Genomic DNA, 23032 nt, shown 5'->3' on the forward strand with positions numbered 1-23032 from the left:
AAAGTGAGATTAGATCTACAGCTTAGAGAGACTGGTTCAGAAACAATCATAACCAAGAAATATTTCAAAAAGATGTGTACTGTTCAGTATAAAATTGATCTTTGAACTAGATGATCTTTGGAGATTTATGCTATCATACCTTCAGTCCAGTAATTTTGTGTCATCAAAGTGAAACTGAAATAACCTGTTTTAGCCCTAGCTAAATGTAAACAGATCTTCTTCTATTTCTGTAAACTGTTTTGCATTAAAATATGTCAAAATATCTTGCAGAACCCATTAAGTGGCATTCTTTGTTGCAGGAGAGGAGGGGAAAATGATTCTCAGCAAACTGCCATGGTCAGAGAGCATTTCAAGTCACAGAGCATTTAGCACTGTAAGCTGCAAGCCCTCAGGATGCTCTGTGGACTGGGGGCTGTGGTGATTGCAGACCACCAGCCCCACTTCAGGAAATAAAGACAAGATCTCAGGAGTATGTTTCCTTTGGTGAAGAAGCCTCATGGCTGGTGAGACTACACTATATCCCAAAGGCATGCTTTGAAGTCTTCTCACATCCATACTGACATCCTGTGGCTGCTGCAGGCAGCTGGTGTTCCCTCAGGCACCTCCCTCCCAGACATGGAGCAAGAGAAGCTCATTGTGGAGAAACCCATTGGAAATTAATTTGGCACATGCACATTGGCACAGGGATTCCCCTGCTGAAGGACCAAGCTGGGAAGCCAGGCAGGCACTGGAAGCAAGTGGCAGGCATGCTGGGTGCATGGCACACTGTGCCCAGGACTGGTGGCATCAGCACAAACACGTACACAGCTCAACTTTCTCCATAACTGGCTGAGCAATGCAGGCTCAGCGGGTGGCGGAGCCTGGGTATGATCTTCAGTAACTAAGATCTGAGCATCAGACAAAACCAGGGTCCAAACTGTCACTAAATACTGGAAGAAACACAGAACTGGGCTCAAATCTCATCAATTCTTGCTGCTGGTAAGGAGATGCACCTGAATTCCTTAGTCACACAGCCTTGATACTGGAAGTCTTGACATGGATCTGAAGAGACTACAGCTACAATTGTCATAAATACACAATAAAATCCTGCTGCTAAATCCAGTGAATGGCACTGCATTTCCACATAAGAACCTGTTTTATTCTGTGCTACTGGATAAGTTTTTGAGAAAGAATAAAACAAATATTTGCTAATCTTTCCAGTTTCAAGGTCAAAGCTATAATTACAGCTCACTCATTCTCTATCTCTTCTGAAAAGGGGATGGTCACAAAGAATCAAGTTACATTCTAATCTTTTTTTATAAACACAACACACAGATTTCTCAGTCTGTGCATCCTTATTGTTGTGTCAAATAAATGTGATTTTGTTATTTTCAAGAAGTGTAAAAAAGCAGAAATTTACAAGTTCATGGCACTTTCAAACTAAAATCTGTATTCACATCTCTTTGAATATTGTCATCCATCCTTGGAAACAGGTCTAGCAAGCGCCTGTTAGCAACATGGTGAGCCCTGGTGAGCTACACACTTGGCAAGAGTTTGAGCAAGTGAATTTTTCTGAAAGTTAAAATGCAACACCTGCCTCAACTGACCATAGCTGATAAAAGCAAAACTCCCTGTTTCACAAGTTTCTCAATATGCCATATTCATTTCAAAGCCCCTAAAGTCTTAGAAAACACTCCTGACCAGGTGTGGAAGGCCGTGGTATCTTCTGGCAGCATCCATGCAGATCTGCACTTTATTTCTCCCTTTAAGCATGGTAAACCTTACACAGATCTGTCTGCCAGCTGAAGTGTTCATAAAGAGGTTGATGCAGTGAGCCTGTATCCTGAAGGTCCACAAGGAACCTGCCTGTAAGAACACCATGAGCCTTGTCCCTTGTAAGGGGCTAATGTGAAACCACATTAGAGTTGGCAGAAAAAAACTACTCCATTTGACTTCTGCAGGTCTTTGAGTTACCAAGGTCTTGCTGCAATTATATGTCAACACATAGTGTGTACTCTATACATTTATACAAAATAGAATATTGTATTACAGTGTTACATCACAGACTGACTTTTGTATAAAACAGCTTCCCTTAAATGAGGGGAGGTAATAACTCTCAGAACAGGTAAAGCAGGAGGACTTATATGTCGTACCTTGCATGGAAATCTTGCTGATTTATCAGTTTCCAATTAAATTCATCTAATCATTTAGAGGCAGTGAAGTTAGGATTTAAGAGCAGCCCTAGAGCACACTGAAGTCATCAGGTACCTCATGGCTTTCTGGAAGCTTTGGATTCAGAGTGCAATGGCTATTAAAAACCTAAACCTGAGAAAACTAAGTGTAAAAGAGCAAATGGAACTGATGGTAACTGCTGATGAAGAACTTGTGGCAGTATGTTCCACTTGCACTCAGAGAATTTAGGATACAGGACATGATAGGCTTAGTTTCTGCAAGGGATGGGATTAAACTGTCTTTTGCAGGGAGCCCAGCTCCTAATAATATTTCCCTTATAAGCAATTATTTTTCTTTTTCTCTTACAGCGCTGTGTTGGAAGGATGCAACAGAGCAGAAGGCTGAAAGCTCAACTATCCAAAGCTCTCCATCCTAATGTGCTCCTGCCGTGCATAGCAGGGCTTTGAAGAAAGACAAAACCAGGTGAAGAGCATTCAAGTGGTAGCATTTACTGCAGAGCTCTGAAAAACAAACTGCAAGACAAAGCATTATATTACATCTTAGACCCCATGCCTGCCACTTCTACCTCACAGGCTGAGTGCCTCACCCAGATTCACACTGACATCACACATTGATCCTGCAGCAGGATCCATACAAGCATGAAGGCTGACATAACATTAATTACCCATGGCCATTAGCAGAACCTCTTTTCCTGCACAGCTTGTAGCATTGCTAGTAATTTTCCGGGGGATGCACCAAGAGGTGTAACTGAAACAAAATGCCCTCACGTGAAAAGCATTGAGAGTGCATAATTCTCTGTGTTGCATATTTAATCACTTTGTGCAAATTATTGTACATTTTTCCACCTTTGAGGCAAAAAGCATTATTCTTTTCTATGATACAGATACAATTTTCCAAAACCCAATCCTCTGTTAAAAAAGTGAAAACAATACAAAGGCTGCAAATGCATTAAAAAGTAACAGCATTAAAAAAAAAACCAAAAAAAAAACCAAGTTATTTACTGCTGGTGCAATTAGAAGCAGATCACAGTCTGGGTGTCACCAATTACAATGCTTTGGCAGGTGTAAAAAGCCCTAGCAAGACATCACATAGTTTTCAGTCTCCTCACCTCACACAAAGCTGAAAGATTTTCTAAAGTAGAGAAATAAACCTACACTCAGCTACACATACAGTGATGAGACCTTGTATGCAAGTACAAGCAAACCTTCAAGGCTGGCAATCGGAGATGTCGAAGGCAAGTAAAGGTCAGCCCATCTATTCATGGCCCATTATTATACCTGGCCATGAATACCAAAGAGAGGGCTGGAAAACTGCTGTGTTGCTATTTTATACCTGAGACCACAGTTAGACGCCAGGGAATGTTAAAACAAACAACTGTGATAAAAGGCTACTCTTTCTGAACTAAGAAAAATTATGAAGAGGGAGAAAAGAGAGAAGAAAACCACCAGAAGGCCCCGTGGAATGTGGTGCCTTGCCAGCAATATGAGTCTTGCTACAACTATAAGCCCTCCTGTATTTAGGAGGTTGTACAGCCTCAGGAAGTGTCCCTTCAGTAGCAAACCAAAAACCACTTTCTCTACTTGTATAATCCTGAGCACTTTCTAAATGTTTTCTTTCGTATAGGAAAACCTGGCATTAAATAATCTGGCAGATTCTTTGAAAAGCTTCTTTCTTTCTCTCTCAAATTCAGCAACATAATGCTAAAGACAAGAAACACTTTACAAAAAATAACTGTCCATGTCCATAAAATATGTTTATAAAAAGCAAAAGCCACACCAGTAACTGCTGTGTCAAAAGTACATGTAACAAAACAAATTTACATTATTAAAATTATAAAAACTCAAATGAGATTTCAAAACAAACCTATAATAATTACTCCTTTAAATTCCCACTTTTAATAAGAATATACTCATTTTTAGAAGTCAACTTTTTTCCTAAAACTTAAACCCATTTCTTTCAAAGAACTGGAGAAGGAAAACCCTTCCATTCATCTTATAATGCAGTGTGAGAGAGCATAACTGCAAACATGTTGCTGAGCATGATCAGCACTGTACACCTGAGAGTCACAGAGTCCTATTTGTCTGAGTAATGTTTCCCTGTTTTGCAGGTAGCTCGGGCATCCAGCCCTTGCAAGCAGGGAACTCTGGCATCTAGCCCTTGCAATCAGCACACCAGGTTGTCACGGTAGGCTACACGTGGTCACAGACGTGTTTAGATATTTCAGAAGTTTTTTATGACCGACCATATATGTCTAAAGTCACCTGAATCTGGACTGAAATGACTTACCAGGAACTGCTCCAAATGTTGTAGTTACTTGACTTCTCCAAATATATGTCATTTTGGTATCCAATAGCTTGTGTCACACCAATAAACCCATCATGCATCTGAGTGAGAATACACTGTTGAAAGTGTTGATGCTGTTGAAAGATTATATCAAGGGCACAGAGAAACATGATTAAGTTCCATCTCAGTGAATTCTCTCATTTTTGTATAACTCATGCAGTAACTGTTTGATGAAAAAAGTTTTATTACAATGAAAGGGAAATATTAACTAAACAGAAATAATGTCAAGCAAAAGTATAAATCATAGGCAGGTCTGACAAACCAATACCATGTATTAAAGTTGCTATGGATGCCCTGAGGCAGAGCAGCACAGTTTTCTCAAAGTGTTATGGAAATAGACAATTCAAGGTACATCATAAATTTTTTCCAAACTGTGGTCACACTCAGCTGGTGTTCAGCATGGTGCTGGCATTGAACCTGTCACCAGCAAAGCTGTAACCATCTGTTCCCAAGAAGAAACTGACCCAAGTCTGCAAGTTCAGCCATTCAGAAGTAAATATTGCAGTATTCCTTGACTCATGAAAGGCAGTGCTGTGGAGGGTTTCACACGATCTTCCAAGGCAGGTAGTGTAGCATAATATTCATTTTTGGACTTTTTTATTCTATCACCATATTCTTCTAATTTTGGGGTTTGTCATCTTACATTGGCTATAATTTCCATACTTTTGACTTGATTTAGTTAGCCTAGCTCCCTATGAAAATCAGATTTCCAGGACCAGTCTGTTTACAGGTCTGTAATAAACTTTTAATGCTGATTTCAGGCCAATTAGACAGATACCAGAGATCTCAAATATGATGAGCTCCCTGTGTGTTTTATAACACCAGAGTGAAGGATGCCAAGGTTATGATTTTGTTGGCTAAATAAGTTTAATGAGGCAGCCTGCATGTAGTCATCAACATATTTGACAGAAAAAAAGCTGTATGAAAAAGGATGGGAACTGTATAAGACACATGGTGAGACCAGAAAATAGCAGTTTAATTTAGTTTTTAAAATCCTAGGAATGAAAAGGCTCAAGACCATAGGAAACTGAGTTTCCACAGTATTCTCTGTAGCTACAAGACTTGACATACACATCTTTGCAAACAAGATAAATTTATAGCAACAGCTATATTTAAATTAGTATTAATGATGTCATTTTCACTGCTGAGATTTATTGTCTTCTATAATAAAGGGGATTGCTGCTGGAATCTGAGGGAATTTAACAGTCATGCTGCACTGGCCACCTCTGCACAATGCTCAGTAAAGATGCTGTATAGTGTCTATGTGCCTAAAAGGAAGAAGAAAGGGCTATATAGGAATAAACTAGTCCAACAGAGAGAGTCAAAGCCTAGCCTGGTTGATTTTAACCCCATTGCACTTGGTGGTGGGTCAACACTAAGGACTGTGGTGCTGATAGTTGTGTGAACTGCACCGAGCAGCAGAGCAGTAACAGCTGAACATCAATCCCAGCTACTCCCAACACACTCATTCCTGTTCCACTTTTCATTCCAGCTCAAATGCTAATTTCCCCAAGAAATAAATTTCTCTGCTTTCAGCAGGGTAGCAAAGAACCCCATCTTTCTTAACATCACTTCTGGGACTTCTGCATTGCAGTTGTTGGAAGAAATTGCTGCTTTTAAACCTGAAATTTAATTGAAGTGTCTCCAAGATTTTTTCTGCAGCAATTTAGTGACACTTCTCTCACAGGCTAACCAGAGTTATTTGCAAACTGTTATGGCTACTGCAGACAAAAGAGGTCTCTAAGCTGCAGTAGTAGATGTAATTAACACAGGAGCATACGTCAATATGTAATTGACTTCTCAGGGAATTCAGAGCAGCCACGCAACCAAGCAGCTCTGACAAGCTTTTGGCATCCAAACAGCAGCTAATCCTGCCAGAAGCTGGAGCAAGAGCAGGAAGAGACCGAGAGAACCAGTTTTTCTGTGAGGATTTTGCTACAATCATCTTCCCTGGATGCACGGTCACATGAGATCCATGAAACCCACCCTGCTTAGGGATCCTGGATTTAGGTGAGCAACAGCAATGCAGAATTTCAAAGCCTTTCCTCTTGCTCTTGGCCAGTCAGCAATTATTTACCATGGCAGGAATGACAGGACTGCAGGACTAGGTATGATGGATATGGACTGTAGCTACCAAGATGATAGATTGTGACACTAGGTTGGAATGTAACATCTCAGCACAAATAGGAGCCCCAGGCAGTAATATAAAGAGTCTGGGAGGAATGGGCTTGGAGCACAATTTTTTGCCCATATGAACAGTGTGATGGCTAGTTGTACAGAGGGAACAGCTCTTCTTTGAGAAGCAAGCTAATAATTGCATATTTTTTCTTTTGCAATTAGTCCTGATAGTGATAGGTGTAATCCACTGCCCCCCTGATCAAAAACACAGAAGGTGACCATTTAAGAAAGTTAGAGAGCCCAGCAAGATGGACACAATGTTTTGCAAGGGTGGGACACCAAACATCCCTATTCTGAAATGAACCATAAGGTGGCACTGCTTTAAAACATTACCTGAGAAGATTTTCCTTGACATTTTCTATACTCTACAAAAACCCATAGTGTTCCCACTGAATTTAAGTGAATAAAGTCATCCTACAGAAACCTCAGTGATAGAGTGTGAGTCTCATCATTGGCATATGTACCCTCACATTTATTTTCTCAGAAATTGCTACGTTTTGTTCTGAAAACCAAAATGTCTCAGATAAATTTGTTCAAGCACTGCAACTCCCATTTCAAAATGTATGTTTATGTGTGTAACAGCCAGACCCATCCTCTCTTTATACAACCCCTGGTATGTAAGACCATCAAGATTCTGCTCTTTTTCTCTGCACGGCAGCAGCCAACAAAGACACTTTCTAACAAGTAATTTTCTGGTTCACAATTAATAGGCAGGACAAGCTGTCAGATAAAAACAGTCTTTGCAAGTGGAGTCACAGGACATTCATAGTAGTTATGGTAAAACGAACTACAGAGATTCTGTCTGTCTATTGATTTGCTGTTATGTTAGACCTGACCACCATTTTAAATGAATGGTGAAAGGGACATAAAGACACCTATAAAAAGGAGATTATGCCAGTCCGAGAGAGAATAGTAGAAGAGTGTGATTCTTAATATCCTGCATGAAAAGATAAGGACCCTACTGAATCTCCAAATTCCATGCACACAGAGAACCAGCTGCTGGTTGTGTGTCAGGGTACAGTGCCAGTTTTACATAGCACAAGGAAAAGAAACAGGTCAGAAAATAAATGCTCACCAACTGAAGAACCTTCTGTTGAGCTGTCATGTAGGAGCCTAACTGATCTGAAAATAGCAAGGCTGTGAGTTCAGGTCCCCCTTGATCTTCTGTTTCCAGCTGGTCTCCTGCCCTGCCAAGAGCTCCTCAGCCTTCATGCAGTCCTTTAATATGAACAATACAAGGTCTTCAAACCACTGTTATTTTAGCAGTCTCCACCACAAAGTGTGGTTCACCCACCTCCAGCTACCACATGCTATGAACAAGAGCACATTAGGGACAGATAGCAGAACTACCTGATGTTAGCCTTAGGTATTTTCTTTCTCACAGGTACTTTTGATCTAGCTTTACATCCTAGTGATGACCTTGTACTGGCACCCTTTCAGCCAATGGATTAAAGCATTCAAAAAGCCAGTGAGATGATGGATAGGCTGCAGACCCCTTTCCAAGTGCACTGCATGCTAGCATGATGAACCAGTGTCAGACTACAGACTGACTTCAGGACATGCAATTGCCAGTGAATTAACCAAGGCTGCACCTTGACAAACAACATCTATGCATTCATGCATCTCTTTGGATTCATCTTCTCACTGCCCATGGAGCAGAAGACACTCAATGCACAGTCTGGCAGAATGCAAAGCAGCTAAGTGAAACAGCTGGAGAGACACCAAAACTGCTCACCCATATCAACACAAGGATGTTCTCACTGTTACCTTACTCACATTTCAAATGGGAGAATGTGCTACTTCATACCAAGAGTGTAAACACAGATCTCTTTGGAGTGTAATGCCTCAGATGATTCTGAGTTGATCCCTACCATTCTGGCAAGGTAATGGGAAGCTTATTTCTACTGCAGTTGTCTGAAAAGCCCTCCATGCATTTAAAAACCAAAAGACAGAGATAGTGGGTGACAGGAGGATGGATGAACTTCTGAATATCAGCATTCAGAGTTAATAAGATTCTACCAGTAAGATTCATATGATGAGTTTTAGTCTTTTTTTTTTCCTATTTTGATCATCCAACATAGTCTTTATTTCAAATATCACCATAGGAGCAGTAATTAATTCAAATGAAGTGAGATTTTCTCTAAATGAGCAAGAAAAATATTCAAAAACATTCTGAGCTTCAAACCTTAACAAAAAAGAGAAGTATTTCTCTTTAAAAATTTAAAATATAACTTTTAGAGAAAAGAAGATTTTTTTGTTGTTGTTTTTTGTTGTTTAAGTCAGCAAGTACACTGTGGAAAGATGGCACACTGGCTCTCTTTAGGCTATCAAATTCTCCTTTTCTGTCCCCAGTCATAGCTAACTGAAGACTACCAGTTGCAGTGAGAAGCACTTGGACCTACTTGATTTTACAGATCTTTTTGAGTTGAATACTAACAGCAATTACCAAACTGGAGCCCAAACACTAAATACTATTGAATCCTTTGACTCCAATACAGAAGCACTTCAATTATACAAGCTTTGTGTCATCCCAGATGAGTCATGATTCTTAATGATCCTCATATTGAATACTCCTGCAACATTCTGAAAGCTTGATTATCAAAAGTATCCTGTCCTTTGTGTCCTATGGATAATTGAAGTTTATATACTTCATGCAAAACAGGTTTTGTACCTCATTAAACTGACCTGTCTGTATTTCCACAATGTAATTCCTGAACATAATCTGTGCAGTTTACCTGCTCATGATTGGATAGCACGGTTATGGTAACTGTAAAGTCAACTGGACTTTAAGTTAGAAACTTCTAGAAACCCACAAATCCAGTGGTAGGGCTCCAGCTTGGGAAGCAGATTGATTCTCTGTGCTCCAAATAGGCATGCAAAATGGCACCATTTTACTAAGTTATTCAGGCTGTTTCACTGAACAACATTTTACTCCTGTTTAACTTACACTGGCACTAATCATCACTTGTTTTCGGCAAGAGGGAAAGTTCAGAAGGCAAATCATACACTGCTCAATTAGTTTAAGCTAGTACTACAAAAACATGACATGCAGATGCTAATTCTTCGTCTATTGCAATAATGTAGCATACTTCAACAGAGTAAATTCAGCATGCAAGTTCACATACTCCCTTTTTTAGATACTGATGAGGACTACATAGAAGTTTTCAATATGAATTGAATCCCATGTGTTTACTCCAAACACAGAAGTACACAACCGTGTGGAGGCAACAGACTCACTATAAGACACACAACCAAAGTCCCAGTGAAAATCAAACATTTTACTCATTGAACAGCCTGTCTTCTTGGGAAGAGCCCATGGAAAGCATAGCAAGGTTCACAACTGCCAAAGCATCAGAGAGTCTTGTTCCTGGGTAGCAATGTGTCCCCCTGGCTAACAGAAATTTCTCAAATATAGCATTTGTGAAAACTGGGACATCACCTGCCCCTTCTGTTTTCAGGAAGACAGGTTTATGGGTAATACATTAATCTAGTCTGGCACTTTGAGTAATTTTTGTCCCTCTTTCATACCTCATTATTTGAAATGCATCCTAGCAACATAAGATAGCTGAGAGAGACCTGTAACCAAAGTCCTAATCACAAGGCAATGCCATGTAAAGGTGATGGCTCCGAGGGTCCTTTCAGGAAAGAAGTGGGAAAGTGGAGTGCAGTGAAAGGAGAGGAGGAAGAAAATATCTGATACCTGCCTCAGTCCACTGACTGCAGAGAACATGGAGCAGCAGTGAGAGCCAGGGAATGGGACCAAAGAGTAGCCAGAGGGAATCAGGAAGAGCTACATAAAGATCACATAGCAGGAGACAGGGACCAAATCTAAAGAAGCCAGAGTCATACAGCCTTGAGGTGATTCTGAAAGGATGCAGCACTGGTGGAGGCACCCCAAGAGGACAGCAGTATAACTGAAGCAGTGTTTGTGGGCGCACCTCCCTTGGAAGGAGAGCAGAAAGGGAAGTGCCCACAGAAATAGGTGTTGTGGAACTACCTAAGGTACAGAAAAATGGCCTTTATAGCTTCTGAAACAATGTTACATGGCTTCTGAAATTATGTTACTGTGAGCAAACTAACCTGATCAGCTTTTCTCTGAACAAGTTGAGGTGTCAGGCTACAGACCTCAGAGAAGGTGAAGACCAATGTGCATCAGAATCAGCAGGGATGCAGCTAGTGAATTTTATGCCATTTAAAATGCCTCAAAAGCGTTGTTTCACAGATTTTCCAATATGCAGATACTTAATTTGATCAGAAACATAATTATCTGTGTCGCAGTTCTTCAGTATACCTAAGTATTTGTCTTACAAGATATTATTCCCAATGCACTTCTGGATTTATGCTATATAAAGACTTGAATTATATTCAGTGACAACTGATCAGAAAATATTAGTGCTACCAGCAAAAAACATTACAGTGTTTGTATCAATAATCCTGACTATGTTTTCATTTTTACTTTAGCTTTTTATTCATGAAAGAAGACACACCCTGCCAGAAAGGAAGTTATATTACACAGCTAGACATAGTTTACAGACTTCATTTGAAAAGCCTAATTCATCATCCTGATTTCTACCCTACAGTGGTCAATATACTTCCACACATACACTGGTCTCAACCATAAATCCACCTGTGGGAAGGCAGTTTCCATAGGGGTGCCTAGATGAAGTTGAGTTTAGTTCTTCTCAGGATTAAGCCCTATGAAGCAGAAGTAGCTTGCAATACAGAGGAGGTCAGAGTACAGCAATTCTCTACGTGAGGCTGAACATTATATCTCATATGGCAGCTTGCCAAGGAGCTAACAGCAGAGAACAAATACAGATGGCAGGAGGTGGATTGCAGCAAGGGTAGAATTACACTGAAATGGCATTGGCTACAAAGTGTGACAATAACAAGCAGTAGGAGAGGACTTACAGTGACCAGGAAAGGATGCTCCAGCAGAACAAACAGAAGAATCCCTGAAGGTCCCAGCAATGCTTCTTCCAACAGTTCAATTTTCACACCACAATTTTGTCAGGCATCAACAGCCCAAAACCACCTCCTTTAGCTATTCTCTCCTCCCTACCACTATCCAGAGAGCCAAGGCCTGCTCCTCACATGTTCTGAAGGTGCTGTCCCTTTCCTTCTCCACCATCCTCCTTTTCAAACTCAATTATGGGGAAGGAGAAGTCACATGAGACAACAATGAAATTGCTAAACAAGCTATAAAAAAGACCCTTAGTGAGCTCAGTGATAGATATTAAAATCTCACAGCTTTTCCCTGCAGAATCATTCAGCTATTTCAAAGCTGCACTGATTTCCCAAGCACCAGTTAAGCAACATTTCTTTGATCAGGAGAGCACTGATGCATGTGCCCACACAAGTGTATGCTTTCACAATACAGCAACTTAGGAAGGCAATTTTCAGTTGTCTTGGATAAGACAAACATTTAAAACTGTTGGTTTTCCCCTTGGCTTCTCTGGCAATCTTTACACAATAAAATTTTCTCTCTTGCCCTCCCATGTACTGTAGTGATAATACATATTTACATCATTTCATGGTGGTGTAATGAGGATTCATTAATGCTTGTAAGCACTGTGAAGATGACAATTCCTACAACCAATAAGTTATATCAAGGCAAGGGGTTTTTAATGCACACTCAGCCATGTGGTGAGTATCTCTCCTCTTCCACCCGCCCCTCATTAGCATCTCTAAAGCTGTTTGCCAAAATCTGTCCAGTGGAACAGCCAAAGCTAACCACTGTACAGGCCCAGGGGACCCAACCATTCAAATGAATAAAGTTAACAGTGCTGATCTCAAGCACAGCAAAAATACCAAGAACACACACATACTTTAAAAATTCCCACAGAAGCAGTGCCAAGGAAGAAAATGTGCTTATGAAATCAAAATGGGCTCTAGAAGCAAGAAACAAATTAATGGACTGGGGAAAGCATTACTTTTTCCTCATTTGATTCAATGCCATGATGTCCTCTGATTTAGTGATTTGTGTCTTCCATTTCTAAATTATATTCTGTCTAAATATAGTTATCACAGAGAACAGAAAACCCAGTCTGAGCACCTGGGCACTTGTTACAGACAGGCTATTCTGGAGGTGGTGGATCAGCACACCAGAACCAGCACTCAAAAACCACGTCCAGTGTGCTCATCTTTGCTGAGACCAATGACACCAACACTTGGCTCAGCAGGCAGCTCCTCTTCCTCTCCCCTGTCCCACCTCACGTATGGAAACCTGGTCCACACACAGTCCCTGGACCTAGAGCTGGAAACAGGAGCTCTCTGGTTTACTTCTCAGGTACAAATAGTTGTTTCTTCTCTGTCCCTGCAGTGCCACAGTCTGACAGGGATCCCACATTCTCATCCAAATTCAGTGAGGAACCACAACTGGGAAACTAGAGCAAGCAGGGCAGGTTCCAACAAACTCAAGCCACCAGCTCTTGAGGACATATGAGGTGAGGCACAGCTGCCCCACCCAATCAGTCATGTGTTTGTTCCCCGAGCATTGGGATCTACCCTGGCTCTACCAGCTGTGTACAAAGGAGGAACAAGCACCCTCTGCAAGTGCTAAAAATCTGTGTTATTCTTTATAGCACTGTTTCCTATCCCCAGCTTGTCAAAGCACCAGCTTGCCCTCTCTTGACAGCAGTTCTAAAACTGTATACCCATACCTGAGAGGCTCTAGTGAAAGAATGTCATAGCTGATCCATAATTCAACATCAAGCAGCACAAAAGCAGGTCAGAACACATGATGGCATTGCCCTGAGCCCACCTGGGGTCAGTGTGACCGCGGTGTCAGGGACAAGGTTCAACCCGACTGCAGCCGCCCCGGACTCCCTCAGGCGACTGCTCTCCCTCCCTCCGTGCACGGGTCAGCAGCAAGAGTTACAGCTTCTGTGCTCTCTGCCTTGCACTGCTGGGTAATGGGGCCCAGGAAGAAAAAGGTATTTTAGGCAGCAATGAGGAATTCCAAAGGTTTAAAGAGCTGGTAAAGAGAATATGGCCACTTGTAAGTCTGAATGCTAGTTTGCCACAGGAGACTTCATATGATTTCTGCAATTCTAGGAAACATTTCTTTAATGAAAACATTCTGACACCACCTGTCAGGAATAAATTTAGGCAAAGAAAACAAGACAATATTGAACTAGAAGGCAGGATCTTGCAAAACATCAGAGCTGATTCATCCCTTCCCATTCCTCCCCCCATCCTACTCCAGGCACCATGCCGAGAATATATTAACTTAACTTGCTTGGGGATTTACATTAGATTACTATCCACTACCAGGAACTTCAGATTCCTTTATTCTCCACCATTGCTGTACTGCTGTAAGAGAGTACTGAATAAAAGTAACTTCACCTTTTTCTTCATTTATTCAATTTCTGTCGAGTCTGGCAGCAGAGATGCCAAGTACAAAAGTCTTGACTATTCAGTCCCACCCCTAGAAATGGTATGCCAGTGTATTAGGATATACATCTGTTATTTTTGTCCCAACATGCATGAATTACCCGAGTATTATATATGCAGATACACATTCTTGCTTGCTAAATCTGCACTCCTACTTTTTAGAATCTGAAAACAGTAGTTGAAACAAGTCACCTGCTTTAGGAGTAAATTAAAAACTACTCTTGGATATAAAAACCCTCTTGAATCACACATTAAAAGAATGAATGATAAATAACTATCAGAAAACTGAGGCTTCTGTTATCACCCAAGGCTGGGGACATTTTATTCTGCATACCCTCAACCCATTCTACACAGTTTCTGCAATGACAGCACTCAGGATTGCAGCCTAGAAGGCTCTCTGGCTACACGTTTCCCCAGTTATTTAAAAAAAAAACAAACGTGCCCTCACCAGTGCTCAGTACAGAGGGGCAATCTCTGCCCTGGTCCTGCTGGCCACACTATTTGTAAAACAGGCTCTAACTCTCAGGAAGATCCAAATAGATTGAATCTAAATGGTAAAAAAGCAGTGGGAAGCATATCTCTTCTGGTTTAAGCATAAAAGGCAACTAAAAGGATTAAAAATCTCCTTTGTTTTTGAGCAAGTCAATATTTATCATACATCTATTCACACTCATTAACTCAAGTAGGCCAGTACCAAAGGTTTGCCACCAGGGAATATGTCCTTTTTAAACAGTTAATGGAGTTTTAATTAATTGTGTTACCTGAAAGTGTATCTTGACAAAAAGTAAGATAATTGAAATGCATTTAAAAGTGTGTTTATTCATCTGTCCAGAAATAAGCTGGAAAAGACAAAGAGAACACGGAACAGAACAGATTTTAGAATACCTGAACAGAATGGAGAGCTACTAAGAGACTTGCAAATTGAACTACTGGTATGATTAATTGTATGCTAGCAAATGCCCAAGATGAACAATATTTTTTAAAAGAAAGAAAGAAAAAAAAAAAAGACCAAACATATATACACTGACTAATTTACAAATTAAAAAAAAAAGTATAAAAGAAAGAAAAAAAAGAAAAAAAAAAGATAAAAAGTAGAATATTTGAATCAGACCAGCAAGCATTAATACTGTATTGCTGTTGGGGAAAATAATATTTTTCTCCTTCTGGAAAAGACTTTGATTTCCCATAGAGAATAAAGAGCTTTAAACCTTTTTTATTTTTTCAAATGGAGGTTAGTTTTTCATTGGAATGTTAAAATTTTCATTAGAAATATATTTTCTCATTTTTGTTTGTTGGTTTGGTTTTTTTTTTAATAAAAATAATATTTTCTATTAAAAGCAGCTTTAATAAGAATAATATGGGCCAATGAAGCACTACCTTTTATAACGATTTCTGGCATTCAAGGCCAGGTTCAACTACATTAAATACAATGGCTTGAGATCAATTGCTCAGAAGCAGGAAAACAGTGATCAAAGAGCCACTGTCCTGATTTTAAAAGTCCTGAAGCCACATGAGATCTGTCAAGATATGCACAGATGTTGTAGCAGGGCAGAAAAGGTGAGCCTTAGCCATTTTTTACCTTACAACTGGAGACTATCAAAACCTTCTGGAAGTTTTACTTACTCTTCAATTGTCTTGTCTCTCCCTTTTTTCCCATGCTTATTTTTCTCATGTATGTTTTTTAAAGTTACGATTTTATTGTCTTGTCACTGGGACAACATTCCAGCAGTGTAGAACATACAGAGGAAAAGATGTTAACTGGCCATTCTTTGTGTCTTTTGTGCTCAAATGTGCTTTGTCTCCACCTCAAAACAAAAGGAAAGGGAAATGTTCATCCTGGCACAGACAAGCTGTTGAGAAATGTGCAACCAGCCATTCTGACCTACCACTGCCCTGAATGGTAATCTTGAACAAAAGATATTACTTTAATCAAATCTTTCTGGTTTTAATTCAGTGAAGCCAACATGCTTAAGAGATCTTAAACTTCCTCAATTTCTTTTCTCACTATTTCAATCTTAAATTTTGCACACATTCTCTGAGACAACATGGACTCATAAAACTTTTCCTAGCTGACCGGCTTAGTCAAGGGTATGACTCTAACAGGTTCAATATCTCACAAGCAAGCTCAGCAGAAAACAAAGCTCAGTTTTATGTTGCTAGATGGAAAGGAACATACTGGTTCATATCAAATCCATGCCTGTACCTTGGTTGGAACAGTGGCCAACTGTGGCTGTCTTAGGAAGACTCCCATGACTAGAATAACCATGTAATGCTGCTCCCTAGGATGCTTTCCAGCTGCTGGAGATCTGCAGGTCAATAGGTTTTTGAGCCAGCAGCGTTCATTTTATCCTCAGGGGCATATTCTATGTGAATTTCAATCCATAGAAACTCATGCTCCCCTCAATATCCAGTGGCCAGGAGTCTCACAGCTAAATGCAGAGCACCTTCTTCTGCTCTGAACTTGAGAGGCCTGATGGTTTCGTTTGATGGCCCTGGTTCTTTTGCTGACAGAGACTGAACAATCAGTCACTTTCTAATTCTTCCTCCCCATGTCACATAAGCATTGCTCTCCTCTCTGCTTCTCAACAGAGGTGGCAGACAAAAATATGACCAGTAAGAAATACAGTTGAAAGCACATCATTCATTTAAATGCCATTTTAGAAAGCAAACCCAGGGACTTTGATAGATAAACCTCATTGATTTTCCATTACCTTTTGATTCCTTATTGCCTATCCTCAAAGGAATTTACTCTAGAATCTTAAGAAAATAAATTTTAGGACAGATTTTAAGTAGCTGGTAGATACATTTGAGATTTTCCTTTGACATTTCTTTATATCATATTGACACTTCCAACTTAAGACCTCCAAAACTGCAGAAAACTCACCCCCTTTTAAACACCCTAGTTTTACATTGCTGAGCAGAATGAAATATTCTTCCATCATCTCTTGTCTGCCAGAGCACACATCATTGCTGAGTCTGAAGTCTCAGCTTCATTGCATTGGTCACCTTTATATCCTCGCTACTTTCAAGTCATTTCAAGCACTGGAAATTTTTGACCCCATTTTGGTCTGGTTTTGCATCATAGACACTGCTGGCAGAGATGGATCCTACTGCTAATCAGTTGAATCACAATAAAAAAGCCACAGAAGGAGCAGTAATGGGAAAGATGAACTCCTTAGCAAATAGGAGCTCTTGAGGTAAAGGCATCATCTCTAGTCCTTCAAAACTGATGTTGATGTCCCACTGAAATCTTCACTTGAACATCATGTGATCTTTTAAGCACTTAAACACCTGCAGGCACCTAAATTCACTACAAATTCACTGAAGTCCACTTACACTCACCCTAATCACAGCCTGCCCAACTGTCAAAGAAATCTCTGACTGTCTGTGCTGTTTCTCCTGAAGGCCAGAGCCCCCTGTTTGCACTGGCACTCTGCTGTGTTTGGAGCATGGATTTACTCAGTGCTTCCTTGTGCCAGGGTGGCCTGTGTCTCAGCCAGTTAAATTGACTGCACGTTAACTCGGCTAAATCCAGTGCTTAAGTAAGTTATCTGTTGTCATGGATTTAACTGCTAACACATTTTGTATTCCCTGAGGGTAGTCAAAATAGTAGAGCCTCTAAAATAGCTGCAAAGGAAAATCTCTGTATTACCTCAACCCTGGAATTTAGTCTTTGACTGACAGGGCTATATATTATTTGAAGACAATCTCTGAGCAGCTAAAGGCACCAAAAGGGCGTGTTTCTTCTCCAGCAGAGCTACGGTGCCACTCACTCCCAGTAGCACAAATTGTCCCAGTTTTGCCCAACAAGTTGTAAAGACCAGACAATGCCAACTTGGTTAAAAATAAAGCTTTCATTCTGCTCAAACACTTGATGAATAATTTTATAGCACAATGCAGCACTGTTCTGTACCTGGCAAGGTATATTTGTCCATCCTCTCTACCTTATCAATTAAACAGAACATTAATATGCCAGACTGTTTCCTTTCCCTCCCCATTAGTACTTGCAAGAGTAATTACTGATTACTGAGCATCAGAGCCCAAACCCACCTAAGAATATTAAATGATACATAATAAAAACAGAAGTAGCACACAATTTTATCTTCATTACAGACTTTGTTTAGCCCACCCTGGATTTTCAGTATATTCTGCTCATACTAATTTCTTCTTTTTGTTGTCCCTAAATACTAATTTCTTGTTGATGTATTTGATTTTCATTAATTTCCAAGTGTAGGTACACCTTCCCTGAAGAAATAACATCAGCAGTATTTGACATGTGAATTTGTTTACTCTAGTGAAAATGAACAAGGTACACAGAGCTGATATTCAAAGAGGTAATATAAGCAGACATAAGTGAGAATTTGTATCTAATATGTAGTTCAGTGCTCTAGTGTAAGACTGCTGAGACAGAATAAATTAACTCCTCATATGGTCGATTAAGACAGGTAGGTCATCTGGCAGGAGAAACTGAGAGAAACAAATCCAAAGAGATGAGATTGCTGAGGTCTGAAGAACTGGCTTTCCATCTGTTACCTGGAAATGTAGTCTGTCGTCTCTGTTACTGCAGTCCTGCAATGTCTAACAGACAGCTTGTCTGCATTAACTACAATGCCAGTCTATTGTATTTGAATGACCAGGAGGGAGGAGGTATGCAAATATAGGAAAACAACCTCAGGGATTTTCTTCCTGCTTATATATGCATTAGTCTTTTCTTACCAATAAGAAACTGAGTGAAAAGAGAGTGGCACATGGAAGAAAAAGAATCAGATCTTTCACGTGGAATGGAGTGAAGTGGACCAACCTCAGCTGATGTTAGTTACACATTCAGCTGCAGCAACTACATATTACACAACAGTGCTCATACAAGCAGGAACGTACTTGGGAATGTCTATGATGTCTATGTCATCTCTAACTATTTTGAAGAGCTTGAAGAGCAAAGAGAAGCAGTGGTGGTCAGGAAGATCTGTACACACAGCCATCGTGTTTCTGAAGTCTGAAAACAGTGTGTAGAGACAAGGAAAAGGGGGGGACTCTGTCTGGAAGGATCAAACTCCTATAAAGCATCTCAGATACAGTATTAGGATAATTAGTAATGATTGACCTCACTAGTACTCCAAGGATTTTAGAAAGTGCTCCCTTTGTGAAGAACAGGTTGGACACAAGTAGCTGGAGAAGCCAGAAGGGATGGTAGGCAGAGGCAGGCACTTGGTATTAGCAGCTGAGCTAAGCTCCAGGCTCAGCAGAGAATCCTGAAAGCAGAACATTGCTGCTGCCTACCCTTCCCTGTCCATGGTGCTCTCTGTGCCACACAGCCTGTGTGCACAGCCCTGATGCACACAGTGCCACATCTCACTTAACCTGGACAGCTCTGCTTTCCTCCACGGACTACAGCAGGCACCTGATGAACACGTGGAGCATTATCTGCCTAAGATGTGCTTCTGGAGCTGTGAGCAAAAGTGCAGAGGTTGTTGCACAGAGCATTGCTGTGTCAGCCTCGAAGCCCCAGGTCTGCCAGCCTCTGCACACAACTGCTGGCCTCAAGTCACCAGCAGCTGAAGGACTTTACCCCATGTCAGTGAGTGAAGCACAGGGAGCAGGCAGGCTCCTCAGGGAGATCAGCTCACATGAGGAGCCAAGGGCTCAGTTTAGCAAAGCCCACCTCATGCACACAACTCAAGAGCAGCTCCCCTGAGGCACTAACATTTCACTGATTCCACTCATCTTCACAGGTCCATCTTCTCTACATTACACTTGAAATTCAGTACACCCCAAAAAGAAAGGGCAAGGACATTATTTCAGGTCTGCAGCAACAAACGCCAGGTTTTTGTTATGTTAATGAGGCACCCAAAACAACTCTTTTACTTATTACTCCTTTATGAGCCCAGATGGCATTGGAAAACTTGAACCAAATGGAAAGTGTAGATTTAACACAAACTTCTTGACCCATAGTATACCCTGTGCAAGAGCTCGACCTTTCTATCTCAGTGGCCCAGCTTTTATTTATTTATTTACTTACTTACTTTTGAAGCAATCACTGAAATAAACTGCATTTAGGGACAGCAGATCAGAGGGGTCTGAAATGATAGGCTTCCTCTTGTTGGCCACGAAATCACATGACAGGTGGAACAATAGAAAAACAGGGTTTCTCTGTGTTTTATGTTCCCTTGCTGACAGATATAAAAGCAAAAAAGGGAATTCTAAGATGGAAATTATAGAAAATCCTATGGAACAGCACAAAATAAAGAGGTGACAAAACAATCAACACTGAGGTTTCATACTCCATCACAGAGAGCTGTGACATGAAATTAATTTTACTGTTGGTTGCCCACATGACTACTGTTTCTCTAAGACATGCTAAGCACTCCGTGAACTCAGTGAGGAAGGTTGCCCAGTGGGATGCCTACAGTAGGATCAAAGCACTCCTAATTCAAAGTGAGGGCTGCAGTTTCTTTTTATTTCATGCTCCATTCCTCTAAAAGGAGATTTCCTTTTTCAGGTGATTTGTTATGCAGCCTTCATTAGCGCTAAGGCGTTGCCTAAAAATTAGGAATTACAAATGTTATCACTTTTAAGCTAAAGTTAGCTTAGTTTAACTTCTCTTGGCAGTGCTCTAGTTGTCGTGTACAGCAGAGGAATTTAACACAGGTGGTCCGTAATTCACATGGAGGTCAGTCTGCAAAGGACAGCTCATGAACGTACAGCACAAAACAAGCTGACAGCGTAAACCAACCTCAAACCCCAATTTAGCCCTTGAGCAGCCACAGAATTAGGTAAGAAAAAGAAAAAAAGACTCACATTCCTTGCATCCACAACCCCCAAGGTAATTTTGCCCTTTAATACACCCTTCATTTCAAATCATGACAACCTCTGCATTTTCTCTCCTTGTAGCAAAGGACTATGATGGGCAGTGGAAGAAGATAAAATTCAAATAAAGCATTTGTTCCACATTATTCACAATGAGAGGATCGAAATAATCAGCTTTCTCTTAACCAGCTTGTCCAAACCGTATAATAAACACACAATAATTAACACTAAGTGTAAAATACTGCTATTTGTAAAAGAGATTAGCAATATCAGGCTTACGGAGTCTAGCTAAGTAGAAGGTTCCACCCTAGAACAAAGAGAAATCCTAAATCATCTTGTTTGTTCTGTGTTCCCTGGGCTCTGCCAAGCCAAGCACAGCCATCAGAACTGGATTTGCCGCTCAGAAGGGATGAAGAGGACCCCAGCCTCCAACCACCTCATTCACCAGGAGTCGATGGAAGAGATTTCCCATGCCTTTTAACATGAATTTTAAGAGATGTCTTACTATTCCAGTTGTCTGAGCTACTGCACACTTAGGCTAATGGGCCTAAGGATGTAACAACAAGATTTGGAAAGATCATACAAAATGGGAGCAAGACAGGAACACCAGCGGGACAAGAAGCCTGAGCAGTTACGTGATTCACTGTTTTGATAAGGCGCCTTCTACACTGGCACTATCCTGTTGCAGCCTGTGTCAGGATGCAGCCCAGGTCTACCTAGAGAGAAAGCTTGCCTTTTTGGAAGGAGCAGTGAAAATTGATTGGAGCTGGATCTCAGGAAAAGGATCCCTACTGACTTTAACAGCCTTGTGTTGCAGCTCCAAAGTGGAGTCTGGTGTGGGCAGCACGCTCTCCTCGGCTCAGAGCCCCAGGTTATTTTTCTACACCTTTTAGCAGTGCCTTCGGCAGTCATGAGAGCCTTGGGTTCGCCTGCACACAGCATCTCCAGCGCCGCTGCCTAGCGTGGATGGAGAGCTGCTCCCTTCGCCCAAGTCTATCCGCGCCCGAGATTGGCAGCCGAGGGATCGTCTGCCGCCGTGCAGGAACCAACAGCGGCGAAGGAAGCTCCCGGCCGCCCCGCCGCACGGCCGCTGCTCCCGCCCGCAGCCCCGGGTGGCTCCGGGCGCTCGGCACTCGCCCCGCGCCGCCGCAGCCGCGTTCTCAGCCAGCGGCGGCGGCCTGTGGGGAGACCCCGCGCCCCGGCTCTCCGCCGCCACAGGCATCCATGGCAACTCCTGCCGGAGCACGGCCCGCCCGGGAAGGCAAAGTTTGCCCGCACCTGGGACCGCGCCCCTCGCACCGCGCCCGCGGCTCCGCGCCCCGCCCGCCCTCAGCGGCGCAATTGCCCCGGGGGCCGCCCGGCGCCAAGGCGCCACCTGCCGGGGCCCCGCCGGACCCGCCGCCGCCCCGCCCCGCCCGGACCCGCCCGGGTCTGCGCCCGAAGCTGGACGGCTGCCCCGCGCTCCCGGCGCCGCTCCGGCCGGCGCGGTGCTTACCTTGCGCAGCATGCTGCGCGGGCAGCGCCGGGGCTCCCCTCACGGCGCCGCGCTCTCCCGCCCCTCACGGCGCGGCGGCCCCTCCGCGCGCGCCGCCCGCCTGCCCGCACTGAGCGGCGGCGCAACGGCTGCGCCCGGCACGAGGCAGCGCGGCCCGGGGGGGCAGGGCCCACACGCCCCCGCCGCCCGGCCCCTTCCCCTTCCCCGGCCGCGGCCCCCGCCCGCTCCGCAGCCCGGGGCTGGGGCAGCCGCGGCCGGAGAGAGCCGCGGAGCGGGCGCTTGGCTCCGGGCGGCTCCCTGTCGCGCCGCGCGGGCTCCCGGAGCACTGTGGAGAGCCCCGCGGAACGCAGCTCGCCCCTCAGTCGCGCCGCGTTGGCCGGAGCGGGGCAGAGCAGGGCAGGGCTGGGGCTGCTCCCTCTGGGGAGCGAGGAGGCGCCGGGCTGGATAGCTGGATGGTCCGAGGTGCTGGATGGCTGCCTCGCCCCGGCCGGGTTCGGCCGTGGGAAGCCACTTGGACCAAGCTGCTGTTGGTGCTCGAACCCCGCGGTGCTCCAGCTTCCCGCAACGAAGTAAGTCTCATCCGAAGCAAATCACACCCCTTCCAGCAGCAATTTACTTTTCCTGAAAGCTGTAGTACACCATCAG

The 23032-nt window shown here is 42.6% G+C and overlaps 1 protein-coding gene across 1 annotated transcript in view; it reads right to left on the bottom strand.

The window, feature by feature from the left end:
- The window catches only part of TMCC3 (transmembrane and coiled-coil domain family 3), a 135185-nt gene extending 112659 nt beyond the window's left edge, over positions 1–22526 (bottom strand). Inside the window, exon 1 of the mRNA XM_085046685.1 lies at positions 22388–22526. Within this exon, the coding sequence (XP_084902811.1) occupies positions 22388–22399 (12 nt within the window). The 5' untranslated portion in view covers positions 22400–22526. The remainder of the gene's footprint in view (positions 1–22387) is intronic.
- Positions 22527–23032: the final 506 nt, after the last annotated feature.

This window comes from Lichenostomus cassidix, chromosome 1Aa (genome assembly GCF_008360975.1).
Source record: "Lichenostomus cassidix isolate B80296 chromosome 1Aa, HeHo_3.0, whole genome shotgun sequence".
Lineage (NCBI taxonomy): Eukaryota > Metazoa > Chordata > Aves > Passeriformes > Meliphagidae > Lichenostomus > Lichenostomus cassidix.